The following is an 18809-nucleotide window of genomic DNA, read 5'->3' as shown; positions in this document are numbered from 1 at the left end:
CTGGTAGCATCTTTAGAATCCTCTATGTATAGTATCATGTCATCTGCAAACAGTGACAGTTTTACTTCTTCTTTTCCAATTTGGATTCCTTTTATTTCTTTTTCTTCTCTGATTGTTGTGGCTAAAACTTCCAACACTATGTTGAATAATAGTGGTGAGAGTGGGCAACCTTGTCTTGTTCATGATCTTAGTGGAAATGGTTTCAGTTTTTCACCATTGGGAATGATGTTGACTGTGGGTTTGTCATATATGGCCTTTATTATGTTGAGGTAAGTTCCCTCTGTGCCTGCTTCCTGGAGGGTTTTTATTATAAATCGGTGTTGAATTTTGTCAAAAGCTTTTTCTGCATCTGTTGAGATGATCATATGTTTTTTGTCCTTCAGTTTGTTAATATGGTGTATCACATTGATTGATTTGCATATATTGAAGAATCCTTGCATTCCTGGAATAAACCCCATTTGATCATGGTGTATGATCCTTTTAATGTGCTGTTGGATTATGTTTGCTAGTATTTTGTTGAGGATTTTTGCATTTATGTTCATCAGTGATATTGGCCTATAGTTTTCTTTTTTGGTGACATCTTTGTCTGATTTTGCTAGTATTTTGTTGAGGATTTTTGCATTTATGTTCATCAGTCATATTGGCCTATAGTTTTCTTTTTTTGTGACATCTTTGTCTGATTTTGGTATCAGGGTGATTGTGGCCTCGTAGAATTAGTTTGAGAGTGTTCCTGTCTTTGCTATATTTTGGGAGAGTTTGGGAAGGATAGGTGTTAGTGCTTCTCCGAATGTTTGACAGAATTCACCTGGGAAGCCATCTGGTCCTGGGCTTTTGTTTGTTGGAAGATTTAATCAGTTTCAATTTCAGTGCTTGTGATTGGTCTGTTTATATTTTCTATTTCTTCCTGGTTCAGTCTCAGAAGGTTGTGCTTTTCTAAGAATTTGTTCATCTCTTCCAGGTTGTCCATTTTATTGGCATATAGTTGCTTGTAGTGTAATCCCTCATGATTCTTTGTATTTCTGCAGTGTCCGTTGTTACTTCTCCTTTTTCATTTCTGATTCTATTGACTTGAGTCTTCTCCCTTTTTTTTCTTGATGAGCCTGGCTAACGGTTTATCAATTTTGTTATCTTCTCAAAGAACCAGCTTTTAGTTTTATTTATCTTTGCTGTTGTTTCCTTCATTTCTTTTCTTTTCTTTTTTTTTTTTTTTTTTGCCGTACACGGGCCTCTCAGCACTGTGGCCTCTCCCACTGTGGAGCACAGGCCCAGCGGCCATGGCTCATGGGCCCAGCTGCTCTACAGCACGTGGGATCCTCCCGGACCAGGGCACGAACCCGCATCCCCCCCATCAGCAGGCGGACTCTCAACCACTGCGCCACCAGAGAAGCCCTCCTTCATTTCTTTTTATTTATTTCTGATCTGATGTTTATGATTTCTTTCCTTCTGCTAACTTTGGGGGTTTTTTTGTTCTTCTTTTTCTAATTGCTTTAGGTGTAAGGTTAGGTTGTTTATTTGAGGTGTTTCTTGTTTCTTAAAGTAGGATTGTATTGCTATAAACTTCCCTCTTAGAACCACTTTTGCTGCCTCCCATAGGTTTTGGGTCATCGTGTTTTCATTGTCATTTGTTTCTAGGTATTTCTTGATTTCCTCTTTGATTTCAGTTCTGCTAATTTAAATATGTGTTTTCTACTTGTGAGCCACTGTTTTATTTTATTGTCTTTTTGAGGGAAGTTTGGGAGAGAGACAACTTTGAAAACCACTTCTCCATCTGTCATTGTCAATCCATTAAAAAAAAACAACCCTAATTTCTTATTTTAAAGGACACATCAATATAGAAACAAAAGACTTACTACTTGTAATAATATGTAGAATAATATTTATTTAAATATGTAATTAGGCAGTTGAATTTGTCTTTTATTCATTTTATGTTTCTTAGTTGCTCAGTGTCTGCCATAGAACAATCACATATACAAACCTGACCTGGTGAAATATGAGTGAGATTGCTTAGCCCGTCTTTCTTGAATTGTTGTTTTGTTTTTAAATCTGATGAATAACAACCTTCAGTTTAAATGGTAATTTGGAGAAAACATTGTGGTATAATAGGTAAAAAAAATTCCTGCTGGTGATATATAGAGGAATTAGAATGAAAAGGAGAAGAGAATAGTTTGTTTTCTAAATTTGCTTATTATATATAAAATGGTGCAGGTTAAATTTTTTTCTAGCTTTTTCTTTATCCTAGCTATGTCTAGCACATTTAACACAGCTAATCAGTGCCAAGCTAATTTGTTCGGCATTTGGTTAGGCCACAAAGATAAATGAAGACTTCACCTTTACTGGGTTCATTGGCTAGTAAGGAAAAGAGTGGGACTCACATAATGTTATTATAAGTGAGAGGGTGCTAATGGCTTCCCTTGTTCGTATTTTAAAAGTTAATACAAATGAGCAACAGAGAAAGGAGACAATGCATTTCTTGATGCTCCACATAACTAGTCACTAAACATAAATATTCAAAGATGATTATTATGAGTTAGAAAGTAGAAAAAATTGTGAATATTTAAAGAAGTTGAAAAATTAACAGAAACTAATAACTAATATATAATACTTATTCTAGCAAAAGTTCCTGGCTCAGATGTTAGTGAGAGAAAGCAAATTGTATTACTTTCTGCCCTTAGTGTTTTTATTTTCTGTTAAATCCTGCCTTGTGGTAGTTTTTCTTGTATGTCAACTTACTTGAGATTCATATGCTAGCAATGATAAAAAATGCTTTCTCTTTATTCTAGGAGAGCATATAGATTACTGTGGATATTCTGTTCTTCCTATGGCTGTAGAACAAGATATGTTAATAGCTGTGGAACCTGTGAAAACACATGTTCTCCAGCTGGCCAATACCAATCCCTTGTACCCGTGAGTATTTAGAATTGCTACTTTGTGTAATGGTGTGTGTGTGTGTGTGTGTGTGTGTGTGTGTGTGTGTGTGTGTCTATGTGTGTTTGTATTTGTACCCTAATGAATTCTTTAGGAGATAACAAATTTATAATAAATCACTTAATTTATTGATAATTTGTATCTGACTTCCAAAAGAATCTAAATTTCCCTATTTAATATTTGTTCATTTACTCATTTATTTAAGAAACATTTACTGAAGACTTACTCTGTGTCTGACATTGTTTTAGGTACTGGGTCAAAAAAAAGATGAAAATAACTCTGTCTTTGCCTAGAAGGTATTTATCATCTTTTGAGGTTAACTATCTCTAGCAAAGTCAGGGCTGGGGCCTTTCTTATATTACTAGGGCTCCCTCTAATTCTCTCATCATAGCATCTTAACATGCTGTATTGTCATTATCTGCTTACTTGCCTGTATCCCCCAGTAGATTGTAAGCTCTGTGACTTCAGGTACTGTTGCCTCTCCAATGCTCTACTCTCAGTGTCAAACATAGTATCTGGAACATAATAGATGTATGTTTCTAGTACATATGCTTTATCAAGTTAAGGACATACTTTTTTGTTTTTAATTCTTGGTTTGTTAAGATTTAAAAAAATCATTCATGGGTATTGGATTTTATTAAATGTCTAGTCAGCATTGAAGATCAGTTTAAAAAAATATTACAAATTACACCAATGGATTTTCTTTTTAAAAAATATTTAATTTTTTATACAGCAGGTTCTTAATAGTTATCCATTTTATACATATTAATGTATACATGTCAATCTCAATCTCCCAATTCATCCCCCCTGCCCCCGCCCCCACTTTCCCTCACCAATGGATTTTCTAATGTTGAACTGTCTTTGCATTCCTGGGATAAGGCCTACTCGCTTATAATATATTATGATGGATTTGATTTGTTAATTATAAAAGAAGATCTTGGCATATAATTGGTACATTATATTTTTGGCTTATTGTTCATTGGACAGTTTGCCAGCAATAATATTCATTCATTCAGCAAGTATTTTATGTGTGTCTATACCAAGTTGTGCAAGGTAATAGAAATTCCTGACTTTTGTATGAAACTTATTGTAAAAGATCTTTTTTTCTATTTTTTTTGCATGAGTGAGAATATATCTTATGTACATTTCAGACCCTTTAAAGAAAACCTTACATTATCTCAAATATAATTTTGTGTCATTTTAAACCTTTAAAACTGGGTCCCATAATTTGTCATATTGATTTACTCAGATTCATTTAACATTCCCACCATGGTGCATGTGGGAATTCCATTTTTTTTCACAAAAGCAGAGCCTGCAACAGACTTGGAAGGAGGTGTTTGGGAAATGATCCCAGGAGCAGTATTAAAAAAGGATGGAGACTGAGTTAGGGAAGCAGAGGTGAATTATCAAGGCAGGTAGCTCCTGCTGTAGGTAAGGGGCTTCATTCCACCTGGACCCCTAGGAAGAATGCAGCATGCCTCCCAGAATTGTCCACATATTGTCTAGCATGCATTGCATAATTTCTTTATTCATCATTGATGGACATTTAGATCATTTCCAGCTTTTGGCTATTATGAATAATTCTGCTGTGAATATTTGTATACAAATCTATGTGTGGACACATGTTTCATTTGGTAAATACCCAGGAGTGGACTGTCGAGTTATCTTTTTAAGAATTTGCCTGTTTTCCAAAGTGGTTGTATAATTTTACATTCCTACCACCAGTGTATGAGAGTTCCAGTTGCTTCACATCTTTGCTAACATGTCTTTTTAAATTATATCCACTCTCATAAATGTGTATTAGCATCACGTTGTGGTTTTTAAGCTATGTTTCTAATTCTGAAGGGGCTGGCACTTTTTAGCTTTTGCTTTGATGTTTTTCATCTAGCTTCCTAAATTTGTGCAAATTCCCTCCTCTACTTTTCCTAGTATACCACCACCCCTGTCCCCTGACTCGTTCCTGGTTTTCTTTTCTTTGTGGTGACTTCCAAGATCTGCTTATCTAGGAACAGAACTCATTTAGTTTTGCTAACATAATCTTTTCTACTTTCCAAATTCTGTGACTTCTTGTTGACTCTAGGCAGTAAATTTTAACTCCTGTGGGTGATACTAAAGTGCTTGTGAGCTGGAGTCAGACTGTGTGTGTCCCTGGAGAGTCACTAAACCTCTCTGAGCCTCCAGGAAAGGCTCCCCTTTCCACCCTAGTGTGCTGACTATAGAAATTGCTGTGTGGTCAGGCCATTCAAGATGGCTGTTCTCTTGCTCTCTGTACATCCACTGCTCCACCAGTCCCTGCTTCACCTGTACCCTAATTATAGAGCTTAATCAGTTACTACCCCTGTGCTTGCCCCCTACCCCAGCTGCTGGTTTCCTTGGTAACTGATGAGCCAGCCTGACCTCAATTCCACCTATAAATGGTAGCCTCCTTCTCCCCAAGTAGCGAAGATTGCTGCCATGTCTTGCCTTCTGTCTGCCGTACACAACGGGGTGTTGCTCCAGGATGTTTTGCTACAGACCTGTAAGATGCCCTATCCAATAAACCATTGATGTCTCTGTCACTGTTTCCAGGCTCTTTTTTCGGTCTCAAGGCTGGGCAACTACAAGGTTTGCAGGCCTGCGGGGTGCAACCCAAAAGATGCCCTCTTGGCCTTGCATCCCACCTCATATTACACACCATCACATGACAGTGGTATGTGATCATGATTTGTGTTCATGCTGTCTCGGCTAGATTACATATGCTTAAAAGATAAGCCCTTTGCCTTTTACCTTTATATTCCTGTGAATGCCTTGCACACTTAAGTGGTCATTCAGTATTTTTCTTAGGACATGATATGTCCATGTTATTAAGATAATGCATGGAAGGCACCTACCACAGTGAGTGTCACATAGTAGATATTTAGTAAACTATATGAAGAGCACTCAGTCAATATGGGGAATGTTACTTATTTCCTCACATTTAAATTGATTCCCCCCCATTTCACATATTTTGTCCTTTGGCTGATTTAGAAGCCTACTATCTTTCATTTTGAAATAACTTTTGACTTTCAAGGAAGTCACAAAAATAGTATAAAGAATTCCCACCTGTCAACTGATGTGTCCTTAGGGCATCATATCAAGGAGGCACTTGATGGATGTTCCTTTAACTGTTGTTAATTTTGATCATTTGGTTGAGTTGTCTGCCAGATTACCATAAAGTTACTATTTTTTTCCCTTTGCAGTTAGTATCTGGTGGGGAAGTACTTCAAATTTATATAAATATCTTGTTTCTCATCAAATTTTTACTCAGTAGTTTTAGCATCCTTTGATGATTCTTTCCTGAAACAATTACGGAGTTTGCCAAATAATGATTTTTCAATTTACGTCATTTCTTCTATTGGTTGACATTTTGCTCTAAGGAATAGCTTTCCCTTCTTCTTCATTTAGCTATTTATTCATTTGTTATTTTATATCAGTGTAGATTCATGGAATCTTATTTTATTCAATGAATTATGATCCATTAGAATCATTATTTGTTTTGTTTGTTCCTTCTTAAACTGTGCAGATGTAAAATCTGATGGGTGGTAGAAAGTGTGGGGAAAGGAGGCTTTGAGTACTTCTGTTCTAGTAAGAGGTGTGCCAAACAGCAGGCCCAAAGGATAAGCCTTTATGTGGTTTACAGCAACTTAATAAGGACCATCATGAAATAAAAAGTGGTGTAGATTATGCTAAAATATATTGGGTCCTCTCCCTTTCAGGAAATAAAAAGGGTCAGTTGAAAGTAGTTTAGTTATTAAGGTCACTACAACTTCTCTTAATTTTTAGCAGCTGGAGATGTTTGCTGTTTTTGTAGACTGTGAAGTACGAATATGGGAAGTAAATGGAAAATGAAATTTCAGTGTCATTGTCTTGGCACAAGATGGCAGCAGTCAGCCATCGATTCTGTAGCGCAAAGCCTCTAGAATTAACGGTGTCTTTTGCTTTTGCAGGGACTTCAGTACTAGTGCTAATAACATCCAGATTGACAAAACCAAGCCTCTGTGGCACAACTATTTCTTATGTGGATTTAAAGGAATTCAGGTAAATCAGTTTATCAGGCACCTACTAGCAGTTGAGGTTATGATGTGTATTATATCAAGACATTTTATTTACTCTATCATTTTTGTCTCCTTTCAAGGCTAACTGATGTTTCTGTTCTATTTTGCTAAATAATGTATTTCAGGGAATTGGGTAGATGTGACTGTTTCTGGGTGGTGTTCATAGGGGGCTGTAGTGACTGTTCATAAGGCAGGTGCAGGTGCATCTGACAGATACCTTTCTAGTTTTCAAATCTTCGTTCAAATTTTCTTTCGAAAGATATATTCTAGTAATATTATTTACATTTTGTTCTAGGGATGTATAGGTGTATATTGTAATACGATTTAGAGCTGGACAGCCCTGGGTTTGAATCTGGGCTCTACCCTGCTGTGTTGATTTAACTTCTTAAGCCTCAGATTTGTTATCTGTGAAAGGATGTTATTATTATCCCAACAAAGAATTGTTGCAAGGATTACACAGTGCTTGACACATAGTAGGCACTAAATAAATGGAAACTTAGTATTGTTTTCTGATGTATAGTCCTGTACTCTAATTTCTGATGTATAGTCCTGTACTCTAATTATCATTGTTCTGGTCTTAGACTTCCTTCCTTCCTTCCTTTCTTCCTTCCTTCCTACCCACCCCCTCTTCCTTCCTTTCTTTCTCCCAGACACATGGTAACAACTTACAGGAAAAGTTATTGGCAGGTTTTAAATCTTCAAATCATTTGGCTTGTCACATGCATTAGTGAGAATTACAGTATTTGGAAGCATTTGCTTGGCAAATGCAATTTCATATTCCTTATAGCAACATGCCTTTTGTAGCATATGGATAAAGTGACCTAAAGAACAAATGTTGCTTTGTGTTGTAATTGAGAATTTCAGGTCTTACAGCTTTCCTTTTCGATTTGACAACTTATGTGCAAAAGCAGGTCTGTTTAATAAATGTTTGGCAGAGAAGTAATTTAAATGTTAGCCTGTTAAGAATCCTTCAAATTCAAATACTAGAAAGTTCCAGAGGATAATCTGTTTATATTAAATTGAACATGTTATCCTTTTGGGATAGCACTATTACTGAATTTGGCAAAACCCATTTGCATTTTGAATCTGTTGTACATTTTAATTTAAACATTGCGTGATAAGTTTGTAAGTATGATTCACACTCAAGACACCCTGTGGATCAGTTCATGGTTAAATATATAGCGTTCTCCAAGGATTTTTTTTTAAACAAGCTGTCGGATGTTCTGTACGAAAGGGCATTGGCAACAGCAGTATTTTAGTTTATAATTTGTTTGTATTTCTGGAAAGGAAATTTTTAGATGGTTTGAAATCAAGAAGAGAAGTACATCCAACCGAATCTCATCTTTTGTGGTGGATGAGTTTTGCCAGCTTAGGGGAAAAAAGACAAAAAAAATAAAAAGGAAAAAAACAGTCTTTTATTTGCAGAGTTTTGTTGTTACTTTGGCTATTCTAACTAGTTTATTGAAGTTTCTCTGAAGAATAATATGTATGATGAAATGCATAATTATGTAATATAATAGTATTTTTACTTTGGTCTTGAGCCGTTTGAGTAATTTGTAAACATGATGGTACTTTTTCTTGAGGAGGAGATGACCTTGAATTTATTTATTATTATTATTTTTTTTTGCTGTACGCGGGCCTCTCACTGTTGTGGCCTCTCCCGTTGCGGAGCACAGGCTCCGGATGCGCAGGCTCAGCGGCCATGGCTCACGGGCCTAGCCGCTCCGGGGCACGTGGGATCCTCCAGACCAGGGCACGAACCCGTGTCCCCTGTGTCGGCAGGCGGACTCCCAACCACTGCGCCACCAGGGAAGCCCTGAATTTATTTTAATTTTTTGAATTTATTTTTAATCCTAAACTACAAAGGATATGATATGATATCATCCTAAGTGTCCTCATCCTAGGTATTCATCTAAGTATCCTAGAGCTTTCCATCTTGAGATCAGAGTCTGATTATTTCTTTGGACTTTCCTATTTGTAGAAATAGAATTTCCCTGCTTTGTTTAGAGTCTGCATTCTCATTTGTGGCTGAATTCTAATTTGGCTGTCTTGAAAGCTACCATATGGCTAATTTGTATCTATAAACCCTAGTAAAAATCTGGATTTCCTCATATAGCTGACTTACATTAAATCACAGTGACAGTATGCTGGCCCGGGTTTCTGACCACAGTGAGAAGTTCTCAACCAGAAATCAGAGACCTGGATCCTACTTCCAGCTCCCTATATGTGATCTTGAGAAAGTCTCTTAATCTGCTGGTGCCTAGGTTTTTCCATAAGTAAAACAGAACTGAGAAAGTTTGGAAGGTCCTCTGAAGAAAAGTATTCCATAAAATACTCCATAGAAACAAACCACGGCTTAGTGTTAGACTTTTACAATGACAGAGTGTTGGGATGTGCTACACAGAGATTTAACCTGCCTCACTAATAATTGTGTATTTCTTGTCTTGCTACTTGAATTATAATTGTTTAATATTTTTCCATATTTGTTCAAATCAATTAATATTCATGAAAAAGATCATTCAAAGCAATTTTAGGAAATTGATCAGTAGCTTTTTGTTCAACAAAGTAAAAATTAATCTTCAGATTATAGTGCCCTGTGGCCAAGAGCCATTAAATAAAATGTCATGTATGGACTCAGCTAGATTGAATTGCACAAGTTGTTTCTATAAGTAGCATAATAAGTCCATTGATAGACTTTTGCTCTCTGAGGAATGAAAGAACTTTCCGCTACTCCTTGAATCCAACCAAAGTTACTAGTGCTATTTTTCCTTCTATTCTTAGGAACACTTTGGTCTTAGTGACTTGACTGGAATGAATTGCTTGGTAGATGGAAACATCCCACCGAGTTCTGGCCTCTCCAGCTCCAGTGCTTTGGTCTGTTGTGCTGGCTTGGTGACACTCACAGTGCTGGGCATGAACCTATCCAAGGTAACCAATTTGAATGAGTTAGCCTGACAGAACCCTTTCTTTCTAAAGTATTAGCATCCAAATCTCAAAATTAGAACACCTTTCTTTAATTGAAAAACTTTGTCTTACCTGAAAGGACTGCACACATGGGCATGCATTGTAACTTAAGTTCTGCTTGTGATAAACCACAAGGTAGTTGGTACCTTCCAAAGAGTAAGCAAACATGTGAAGAGCTGTATCAAAATGCTCTTAGATTAACTAGGGAGATTGAATGCATGGTTATCTTTTTAGATCACCTCATTAACAAATTAGCTTTAGAGAAAGAAATTCTAGGCTTCATAATTGGGCCTACTTATTTTCACCCAGAACCTGCAGGTAAATACTTGACAAGCAGTGGGTAAAAAGGGTAAAGACTAGGAAATAAAGGAACTGAACAGCATATCTGTTTATGCCAGCAGCTTAGTCACTGAAACAAACTTTTAAAAAATTGTTGCACTGCAAAGAGGAAATACTTATTTAAAGAAGACATAAATCCTACAATAGGTCAGAAAACCTCAACTTTACAAGTTCACATAAATCTCTGACTGCAGTTCAGAGCAGGTGTGCTCAGCTTTAATTAATGTTTTGGAGTTCTGGTTCAAATAAAATATTATCATAGGTCCTTTTTTATCTCATGTACATACACTACCAAGTTTACAGATGGTTTAGGAATATAGATTGGGCTTCAGACAGATCAAGAGAAAGTCAGCCACATGCTTTAGTCTTCAGACTGCTTAAACTTTCACTTTGAAAATTTTCTATGTAAGAGAAAAGAGAGAAATGAAGGAGAAAGCAAAGGCTCAGATAGAATTCTCTTTAGCTGTCATGTGCAACTATTCAGGAATTAGTCCTTTGTAAGCAATGGCTCATTTGGAGGTAGGGTACCTTATTTGTTGTTATTTGTTTTTTGAGAGGAGAGAAAGTAAGGGAAAATAAGTCCTTATGTAAAATCTGCTTCCACTGGCACTGTGTTTAATCCGATGGTTTATTTGTTTATTCATTTGTTCATCATTCAGCCCTTACTTATCTAGTGACAACTTTGTGCCAGCTAATGTTCAAGGCATTGGTGATATAATAGGTATAGTTTTAACCCTCATAGTACTTATGATCTAAAGAGGGGAATAGAGACATGTCAATAGGCAACAGTAAGAGAGTGTGGTAAGTGGATAAGTCGTGTGCTATGGGAGCAGATCTAATCCACATTTAGAGAACATAGGACATCTAAGCTGAGACAGGGATTAATAGATATTAGTCAAGAAATACTGACAGCATGATAACACTGATAACATTGGATAGGCATGTTTCAGGCGGAGGAAATATCATGTGAAAATATCTAGAGTAAGAGTGATCATGGCTTGTTGGAGGAAATATAAGAGGCTTAATTTAGCTGAAGCTAAATTGTAAACCAGTGTTGAGGAATTTGGGCTTTATCTGGATAGCAGTCTGTAAAACCATTGTAGCTTTCAGGAAGAGGATAACACAATCATATCTATATTTTAAAAAGACCACCCTGGCTGTATTATAAAATTTAGATTTGAGGGTAACTGTATTAGCAGTAGAGAGATGCCACTTCTAGGGAAGTGGCAGTGATAATGGGGAGAGAATTAGATGATAGATTTAAGGTACATCTCAGACAGAATCAATAGGACTTGATTGTTGATTGGATGTGGGACAGCAAAGAGTCAAGGATTATACCCAGGTCTCTGGCTTGATATGATTCAGTGGGATAAGGAATATAGATGAAAAAATAGGTTTGAGCGGAAGGCAAAATGTTGAGTATGAGGAATATGTGGGCACACTGATGGAGTTATACTATTTAGTTACAAACAATATCTCTGAAAGCCAGGAGTAATATTTGGACTTGAGGTGGTCCATTTGATAGTCATTAGTATATAATTTTTTTTTTTTTTTTTTGCGGTACACGGGCCTTTCACTGTATGGCCTCTCCTGCCGCGGAGCACAGGCTCCGGACGCACAGGCCCAGCGGCCATGGCTCACAGGTCCAGCCGTTCTGCGGCATGTGGGATCCTCCTGGACCTGGGCACAAACCTGCGTTCCCTGCATCGGCAGGCAGACTCTCAACCACTGCGCCACCAGGGAAGCCCTATAATTGATTTTTGAAGCCATAGGAGTGGAGGAGAACATCTAGTGGAAGAATGTAGGCACAAAGTTAAGGAAGAATAAGACAAGTTCCACAAGCATGAACATTTGAGGGATGGACAGAGGAAGAGATGTCTACCTGAAGAGACTGAGGAGTAATCAGATAGGAGGAAAACTAGAAAGGATGGACAACAGCAAAGACAAAAGAATATTTCATGAAAGGAGTAGCAGTGGTGTCAAATGCTGCTGAGAGGTTAAGTAAGATGAGGATAAGAAATATCCATTGATTTCAGCATCAAAGAAGTTGAAGAAAACTTTGGCAAAAGCAGTTTAAAATAGGAATGGACTGAAGGGTTTATGAGAGGTGAGAAAGTAGAAAATTTCAGTGATACAAAAAGTCTAGATATGCCTGGAAAAAGAGATAATCTGGTGTTTGTGGTTGGAGCTGAGGTCAAGGAATTCATTTCTTTTTAAAGGGAGGATTGGTGAGATTTATTTTTTGCATTTTTCTGGCTTTCTGATGGTAGAATATTTAAGGGAAAAGAAGAAAAGATAAAGAAACATTGAACCTTTGGAATTAATTCTGGCTGTCTCTGTGTTTCAAAGTCAAAAATAGCAAATGTATTGGATATAAAAACAGACACATAGATCAATGGAACAGAATAGAAAGCCCAGAAAAAAACCCATGCATATACAGTCAATTAATTTACAACAGAGGAGCCAAGAATACATAATGGGTAAAGGACAGTCTCTTCAGTAAATGGTGTTGGAAAAACTGGATGTCACATACAGAAGAACAAAACTGGACCACTGTCCTATACCATACACAAAAATTAACTCAAAATGCATTAAAGAGGTGAATGTAAGACCTGAAACCATAACCAGAAGAAAACGTAGGTGGTAATCTCCGTGACATTGGTCTTGGTGGTGATTTTTTTGGATTTGACGGCAAAAGCAAAGGCAATAAAAGAAACAAGACAAAACAAAAACAAACAAACAAAAAACAAATAGAATGACATCAAACTTAAAAGCTTCTGCACAGCAAAGGAAACCATCAACAAAATGGAAAGGGAAGCTACTGAATGGAGAAAATATTTGTAAATAATATATCTGATGAGGGGTCAATATCCAAAATATATAAAGAACACATACAACTAAATAGCAAAAAACCCAAATAATCCAATTAACAAATGGGCAGAGGATCTGAATAGATAGTTTCCCCAAGAAGACATACAGATGACCAAAAGGCACATGAAAAGATACTCAACCTCACTAACCATCAGGGAAATGCAAATCAAAACCACAGTGCAGTATCAGCTATCTGTTAGAAAGGCTATGATAAAAAGGATAAGAAATAATAAGTGTTGGTGAGGATGTGGAGAAAAGGGAACCCTTACACACTGTTGGTGGGAATGTAAATTTGTATACAGCCACTGTGAAAACAGTATGGAGGTTCCTCAAAAAAATTAAAAATAGAACTGTCATATGGTCCAGCAATTCCAATTCTGGGCATTGTATTTATTTGAAGAAAACAAAAACACTGACTCAAAAAGATACATGCATCTCCATGTACACTGCAACCTTTTGTACAACAACCAAGATAGGGAAATGGCCTATGAGCATTGATGGATGAATGGGTAAAGATGATGTGGTGTATATATATACAACGGAATATTATTTAGCCATAAAAAGAATGAAATCTTGCCATTTGTGACAACATGGATGGGACTTGAGGGCATTATGCTAAGTGAAACAAGCCAGACAGAGAAAGACAAATACTGTATGATTTCACTTTTATGTGGTATCTAAATAAAAATAAATAAACCAAGCTCATAGATACAGAGAACAGATTAGTGGTTGCCAGAGGTGTAGGATGAGGGGTGGGCGAAATGGGTGAAGGGAGTCAAAAGGTACAAACTTCCAGTTATGAAATAAATAAGTTATGGGGATGTAATGTATAGCATGGTGACTATAGTTAATAGTACTATATTACATATTTGAAAGTTTCTAAGAGAGTAAAACTTAAAAGTTCTCATCACAAGAAAAAAAATTGTATAACCATGTATGGTGATGGATATTAACCAAACTTGTGGTGATTTCATTTCATAATATACACAAATATTGAATCATTATGTCATACACCTAAAACTAATATAATATATGCCAATTATACCTCAATTTTTTAGAAATTATAAAAACAAAAACAAATGTACTTTACCCGAACTATCTGACTCCATTGCCTAAAGGGAACAATATGTATATCCTAGTTTTCCATGCTAGTCTAAGTTGTACTGACAATTCTTATATTTTCTAGGGGCTGAGCATAATGGTTTGGAGAGTTTCTTTGCTGTAGTAAGATGGAATCTTGACTGAAAGGAAGCCCCTAATTTGTCCAAAGTCTTTAGTTAAGTGCCAACTGTATACTTGACTCATAAAAATCGTAGAACACGAGACTCAAGGGACTTTAGAGATGAGCTAGTTCAAAATCTTTTTTTTTTTTTGCTGATGTACAGTATCAGTCAGTGTCTCCATAGGAAACAAATGGCACACAGGGTATAACTGAAAGGAGTTTTAATAGATTATTTACAGAGCTGTGGCCAGGATCAAGAGAACCAACTAGGAAGAGTTCTCTTTCTAAGCCAGAAGCCATTATACTTCAGGAGCTGCGGCTATAGAGTAATGTTGCCAGAAATGCATCGAGGTAGGGAGAGTGAGATGGGTGGGAATGGCAGTGAATGGTGATGGGCTAGGGGAGTAGTTCACAGAAGTCAGTCTCCTGGGGTACAGAGAAGTGTGAGAATGGAGGGACAGGAAGGCAAGCAGAGAATAGCCCACCAATGTCCTGCGAGACATTGGTAACTAATGCCCTTCCAAATGATAAATAATCCCCTCCCAATTATATGTAAATTCAGTACCCGATTCAACTGCAGACAACAATTACTGCAAATGGGATATGATAAATAGATGTGGATCTTGTTAATTTACTAGTAAACTAAATGTTGCATGACTGAAACCAGTAAAATAAGATGACTAGTTACCCAGAAAGTCTGGAAGACAAATTATGAATCAAGATGTAACTGACAGAAGAGTATGATGTAATAAAAGACCTGTGAAATAGAAAAGCTAGAGACTCCTGGTTTCAAAGTGACAGAATAAAGACATATCTTCTCTTTCTTTACCTCTCATTCATTGTTCTTTTCCCAAAAAATCATCCCCAAACAATAGGGAAAACAAGAAAAGAAGCTCCATCTTTGATAAATCAAGGAGACATAAATAACCCTAAACCACACGATACAAAGACGGAAAGTGGGTGGAAGGATGGTGCATGACTTCGCACAGTAGAAAGATCAGAGCCAAGTGCCTGTGGAGGGAGGTGCAGATGGAAAGCAAGCTGACTCACAGCTCTCTGGAAAAGCTTAGGAATTAGAGGCACTGGGTATCATAGGAAGCAGGGTGACATGGGGGGTGGGAATTTATTTGAAAGTCTTTATGAGGAGCAGTTAGACCCTCAGAGTCCACTCTTACCTGGCTAAATACAGAGATCTTTCCCCCCATCTTTGCAAGAGTCTCTGGAGAAAGAAAGATTATCTGGACTTGGGGACACTGAGCACTGAGAAAGGCAGGACCAGAATAGAATTGAAAACTGGGGGATTAAAGGGTATTCTGCATCTGAACAGTGCAACTCCCTTCCTCTGGTCAGCTCTAGCATACTGGCAGCCTCACCACTGCACACCCCACCAGGAATATTGGAAGATCCTTCTCAGAGGAAATTGAACCATCCTAGAGAAAAGACCTATAGATACTGATGTTTGGTGACCCCCTTCCACAAAAATTCTCCAGCTACCCTATGACCATATCAGAAGCCCATTTACAAAGCTTTTAATCAGCTTTTTAGTGACTCACTCTTAAAGATGATAGGGCATCAAAAGATAGTTGGACTTTGGAAGAAAGCCTCCAACATGAAGTAAACAAAGAGAAAAGGAACTCAGAGGAAACAGACAATGGTGAGAGCAGAAAAATCCTTCAAAGAAGTCATGGTGTCCTCAGAGAGATAAAAGGAAATGTTGCAAAAGAATGTTGCTTTAAAAAAAGGAACAAACAGTAAGAAAGAACTTTTGGATATTAAAAAATGATAGCTTAAATAAAAAGTTCAGTAAAAAGATAGGAAGAATTCTGATAAAGTAGAAAAAAAGAGATGGACAGTAAGAGAGAGGAAGGTAGGAAAACTTATAGATAAATTCCAGAAATACAAGGAGAAACAGAGTAAACGGTCATTAGAATAATAATAGCATTATTATTATATTAATTATATAATAATAATATTATTTTTGTTATTATTTTTGCCTCGGCCTGTGGGATCTTAGTTCCCTGACCAGGGATTGAACCGAGACCATGGCAGTGAAAGCACCAAGTCCTAACTACTGGACAGCCAGGGAATTCCCAGAAAATTATTTTTTAGAATAACATTTTGCCAAAATGAAAACATGTATTCTCAGTTTGAAAGGTGCTCATTGGGTATTCAGCATAATAATGAAAGAAAAACAAACCAAATTATACCTCAGTTAAAAATTTTTTTTAATTTAAAAAAAGGAGGGCTTTGGTGGCACAGTGGTTGAGAGTCCGCCTGCTGATGCAGGGGATGCGGGTTCGTGCCCCGGTCCGGGAAGATCCCACATGCCGCAGAGCGGCTAGGCCCGTGAGCCATGGCTGCTGAGCATGCACGTCCAGAGCCTGTGCTCCACAACGGGAGAGGCCACAGCAGTGAGAGGCCCATGTACCGCCAAAAAAAAAAAAAAAAAAAAAAAAAATGAAAAATGAAAAAAATTTAATTTAAAAAAAGAAAAAAAACAACCCAAAGTACATCGTCTGGGAATTTTTTTTTTTTTTTTTTTTTTTTTTTTTTTTGGTACGCGGGCCTCTCACTGTTGTGGCCTCTCCTGTTGCGGAGCACAGGCTCCGGACGCGCAGGCTCAGCGGCCATGGCGCACGGGCCCAGCCGCTCCGCGGCATGTGGGATCTTCCCTGACTGGGGCACGATCCCGTGTCCCCTGCATTGGCAGGCGGACTCTCAACCACTGCGCCACCAGGGAAGCCCCGTCTGGGAATTTTGTAACTTGAATATTAGTAGAAAACACTAAAAGCTGATTGAGAGAGCACGAGAAAAGAAGGGAGAGATCACAATCAAAGGAACAGGAATGAAAATTACTTTATTAAAAATAGCTTTGGAAGATAGAAGGCAACAAAGTAATGTCTTCAAAATATGAATGAATTTTAGCTTAGAATAAATGAATTGATCAAGTTTAAGGATAGAATAAAATAATCTCAAACACGCAAAATCTAAAAGTCTACAGCATGTAATCCACCAAAACTAGGGAGTAAACCAAGAAAGAAGATGACATGGGAACTTGGAGATGGGAAATCTAATACAGCAGAGAGCAGTTGGGTATTTATAGAACACTGGTGATGAGAAATTGCAACATAACATCCGTGATACCCAGAAGCTTAGAAAACACTGTGCAGATTAGAACCCGAAGAGGGAGGGAAAAAATGGAATTGATAAATCTTATCAGGAAAATAAAGAATTGATAAATCTGACACGTTTGAATGTGTTGAATATGGATTTAACCAAACTTTTTCAGCATAAATTTGTGGAGCAAGGTTGGGTGAAAGGTGAGTGTAAGACAGTTAAAATTCTCATTTACCATAATAAGAAGGCAGTAGGTGAAATTTAACATGGAATACCTAGGAGATAGTATTTCACTCAGATTATTTGATAATTTAAAGCAAGAGCTAGTTGAAAGTGTTTGACTCTTGGCACACTGCATTGGGGATGAGGGTGAGAGCTAGGGATTGCTTTTGTTGATGTCAGCCTTTTAGCTCCTTTGATCTTTTAGATTATGTGCATATATTCTTTTGGTAAATATTAAGAAAAGGATAGAGAGAAGGAGTGAATGAAATGAAAGGTAAGAGGGGCAGTGGATGACCCAAATGACTGCCTTTGGGGGAACTGGAAGATGCAGATATGAGAAGAGATTCAATGAGTCAAAGTTAGAGATTGAGAACAGATGAGCTGCTGGACTTTGACCAAATCAGAAAGGCCTGGGGAGAGGCTTGTTGATGGGTTTTGGGTGAATCTAAGAATCCAAGAAAATACAGGCATCTTTCACTTAACAGCAGGAATCCATTCCAAAAATTAGATGTTCTGCACAAAATCATTAAGTGGAGGCCTATTTCTTATTATTTTAAATAGGAAAAATTATAATGCATTGCTCTTCAACTCAGAACCTCTAATGTCCTACAGTCTTACAAAAACACAGTAAAAAGTTCCACTAAATAAGTAACTTAGAAATACAATGAAAAATACTTAAAACAGTTTTCTTGAACATCAAACAATTAATATGGTTGTTAACAAGTTTGCATAGTAGTGCACTGTGTCTTCTCTGTGGACACCTGGTATCCCAGTATTGCACACACTATTTTATTACCAATGTTGTATGGTCAGGCCACTCAAGGTGGCTGTTCTCTTGTTCTCTGTACGTCCCCTGCCCGACCAGTCCCTGCTTCACCTAAACCCACGTGACTGACCTTCCTGCACATGACTGACCTTCCTACATACATGCCTCACGCCCCAGCTGATGATTGTTGTTATCAAAGGAATGGTGAGGGGCTTGCCCTTCTACTGGTTTCCCTGGTGACTAATGAGCCGACCTGACATCAATTGCCCTATAACTTGTATTCTCCCCTTACGCTCCCCCACCCCCCGCC

The 18809-nt window shown here is 37.5% G+C and overlaps 1 protein-coding gene across 8 annotated transcripts in view; it reads left to right on the top strand.

Annotated features, from left to right (window-relative positions):
* The window catches only part of GALK2 (galactokinase 2), a 142987-nt gene that overhangs the window by 30221 nt on the left and 93957 nt on the right, over positions 1–18809 (top strand). For all 8 annotated transcript variants that reach the window (XM_032623288.1, XM_032623291.1, XM_032623289.1 and 5 more), the window contains 3 exons: positions 2781–2904; positions 6891–6981; positions 9780–9926. In XM_032623288.1, the coding sequence (XP_032479179.1) occupies positions 2781–2904; positions 6891–6981; positions 9780–9926 (362 nt within the window). The remainder of the gene's footprint in view (positions 1–2780; positions 2905–6890; positions 6982–9779; positions 9927–18809) is intronic.

This window comes from Phocoena sinus, chromosome 2 (assembly GCF_008692025.1).
Source record: "Phocoena sinus isolate mPhoSin1 chromosome 2, mPhoSin1.pri, whole genome shotgun sequence".
Taxonomy (NCBI): domain Eukaryota; kingdom Metazoa; phylum Chordata; class Mammalia; order Artiodactyla; family Phocoenidae; genus Phocoena; species Phocoena sinus.
The sequence above is the reverse complement of the archived record's forward strand: the minus strand, read 5'-3'. Positions and strand labels throughout refer to the sequence as shown.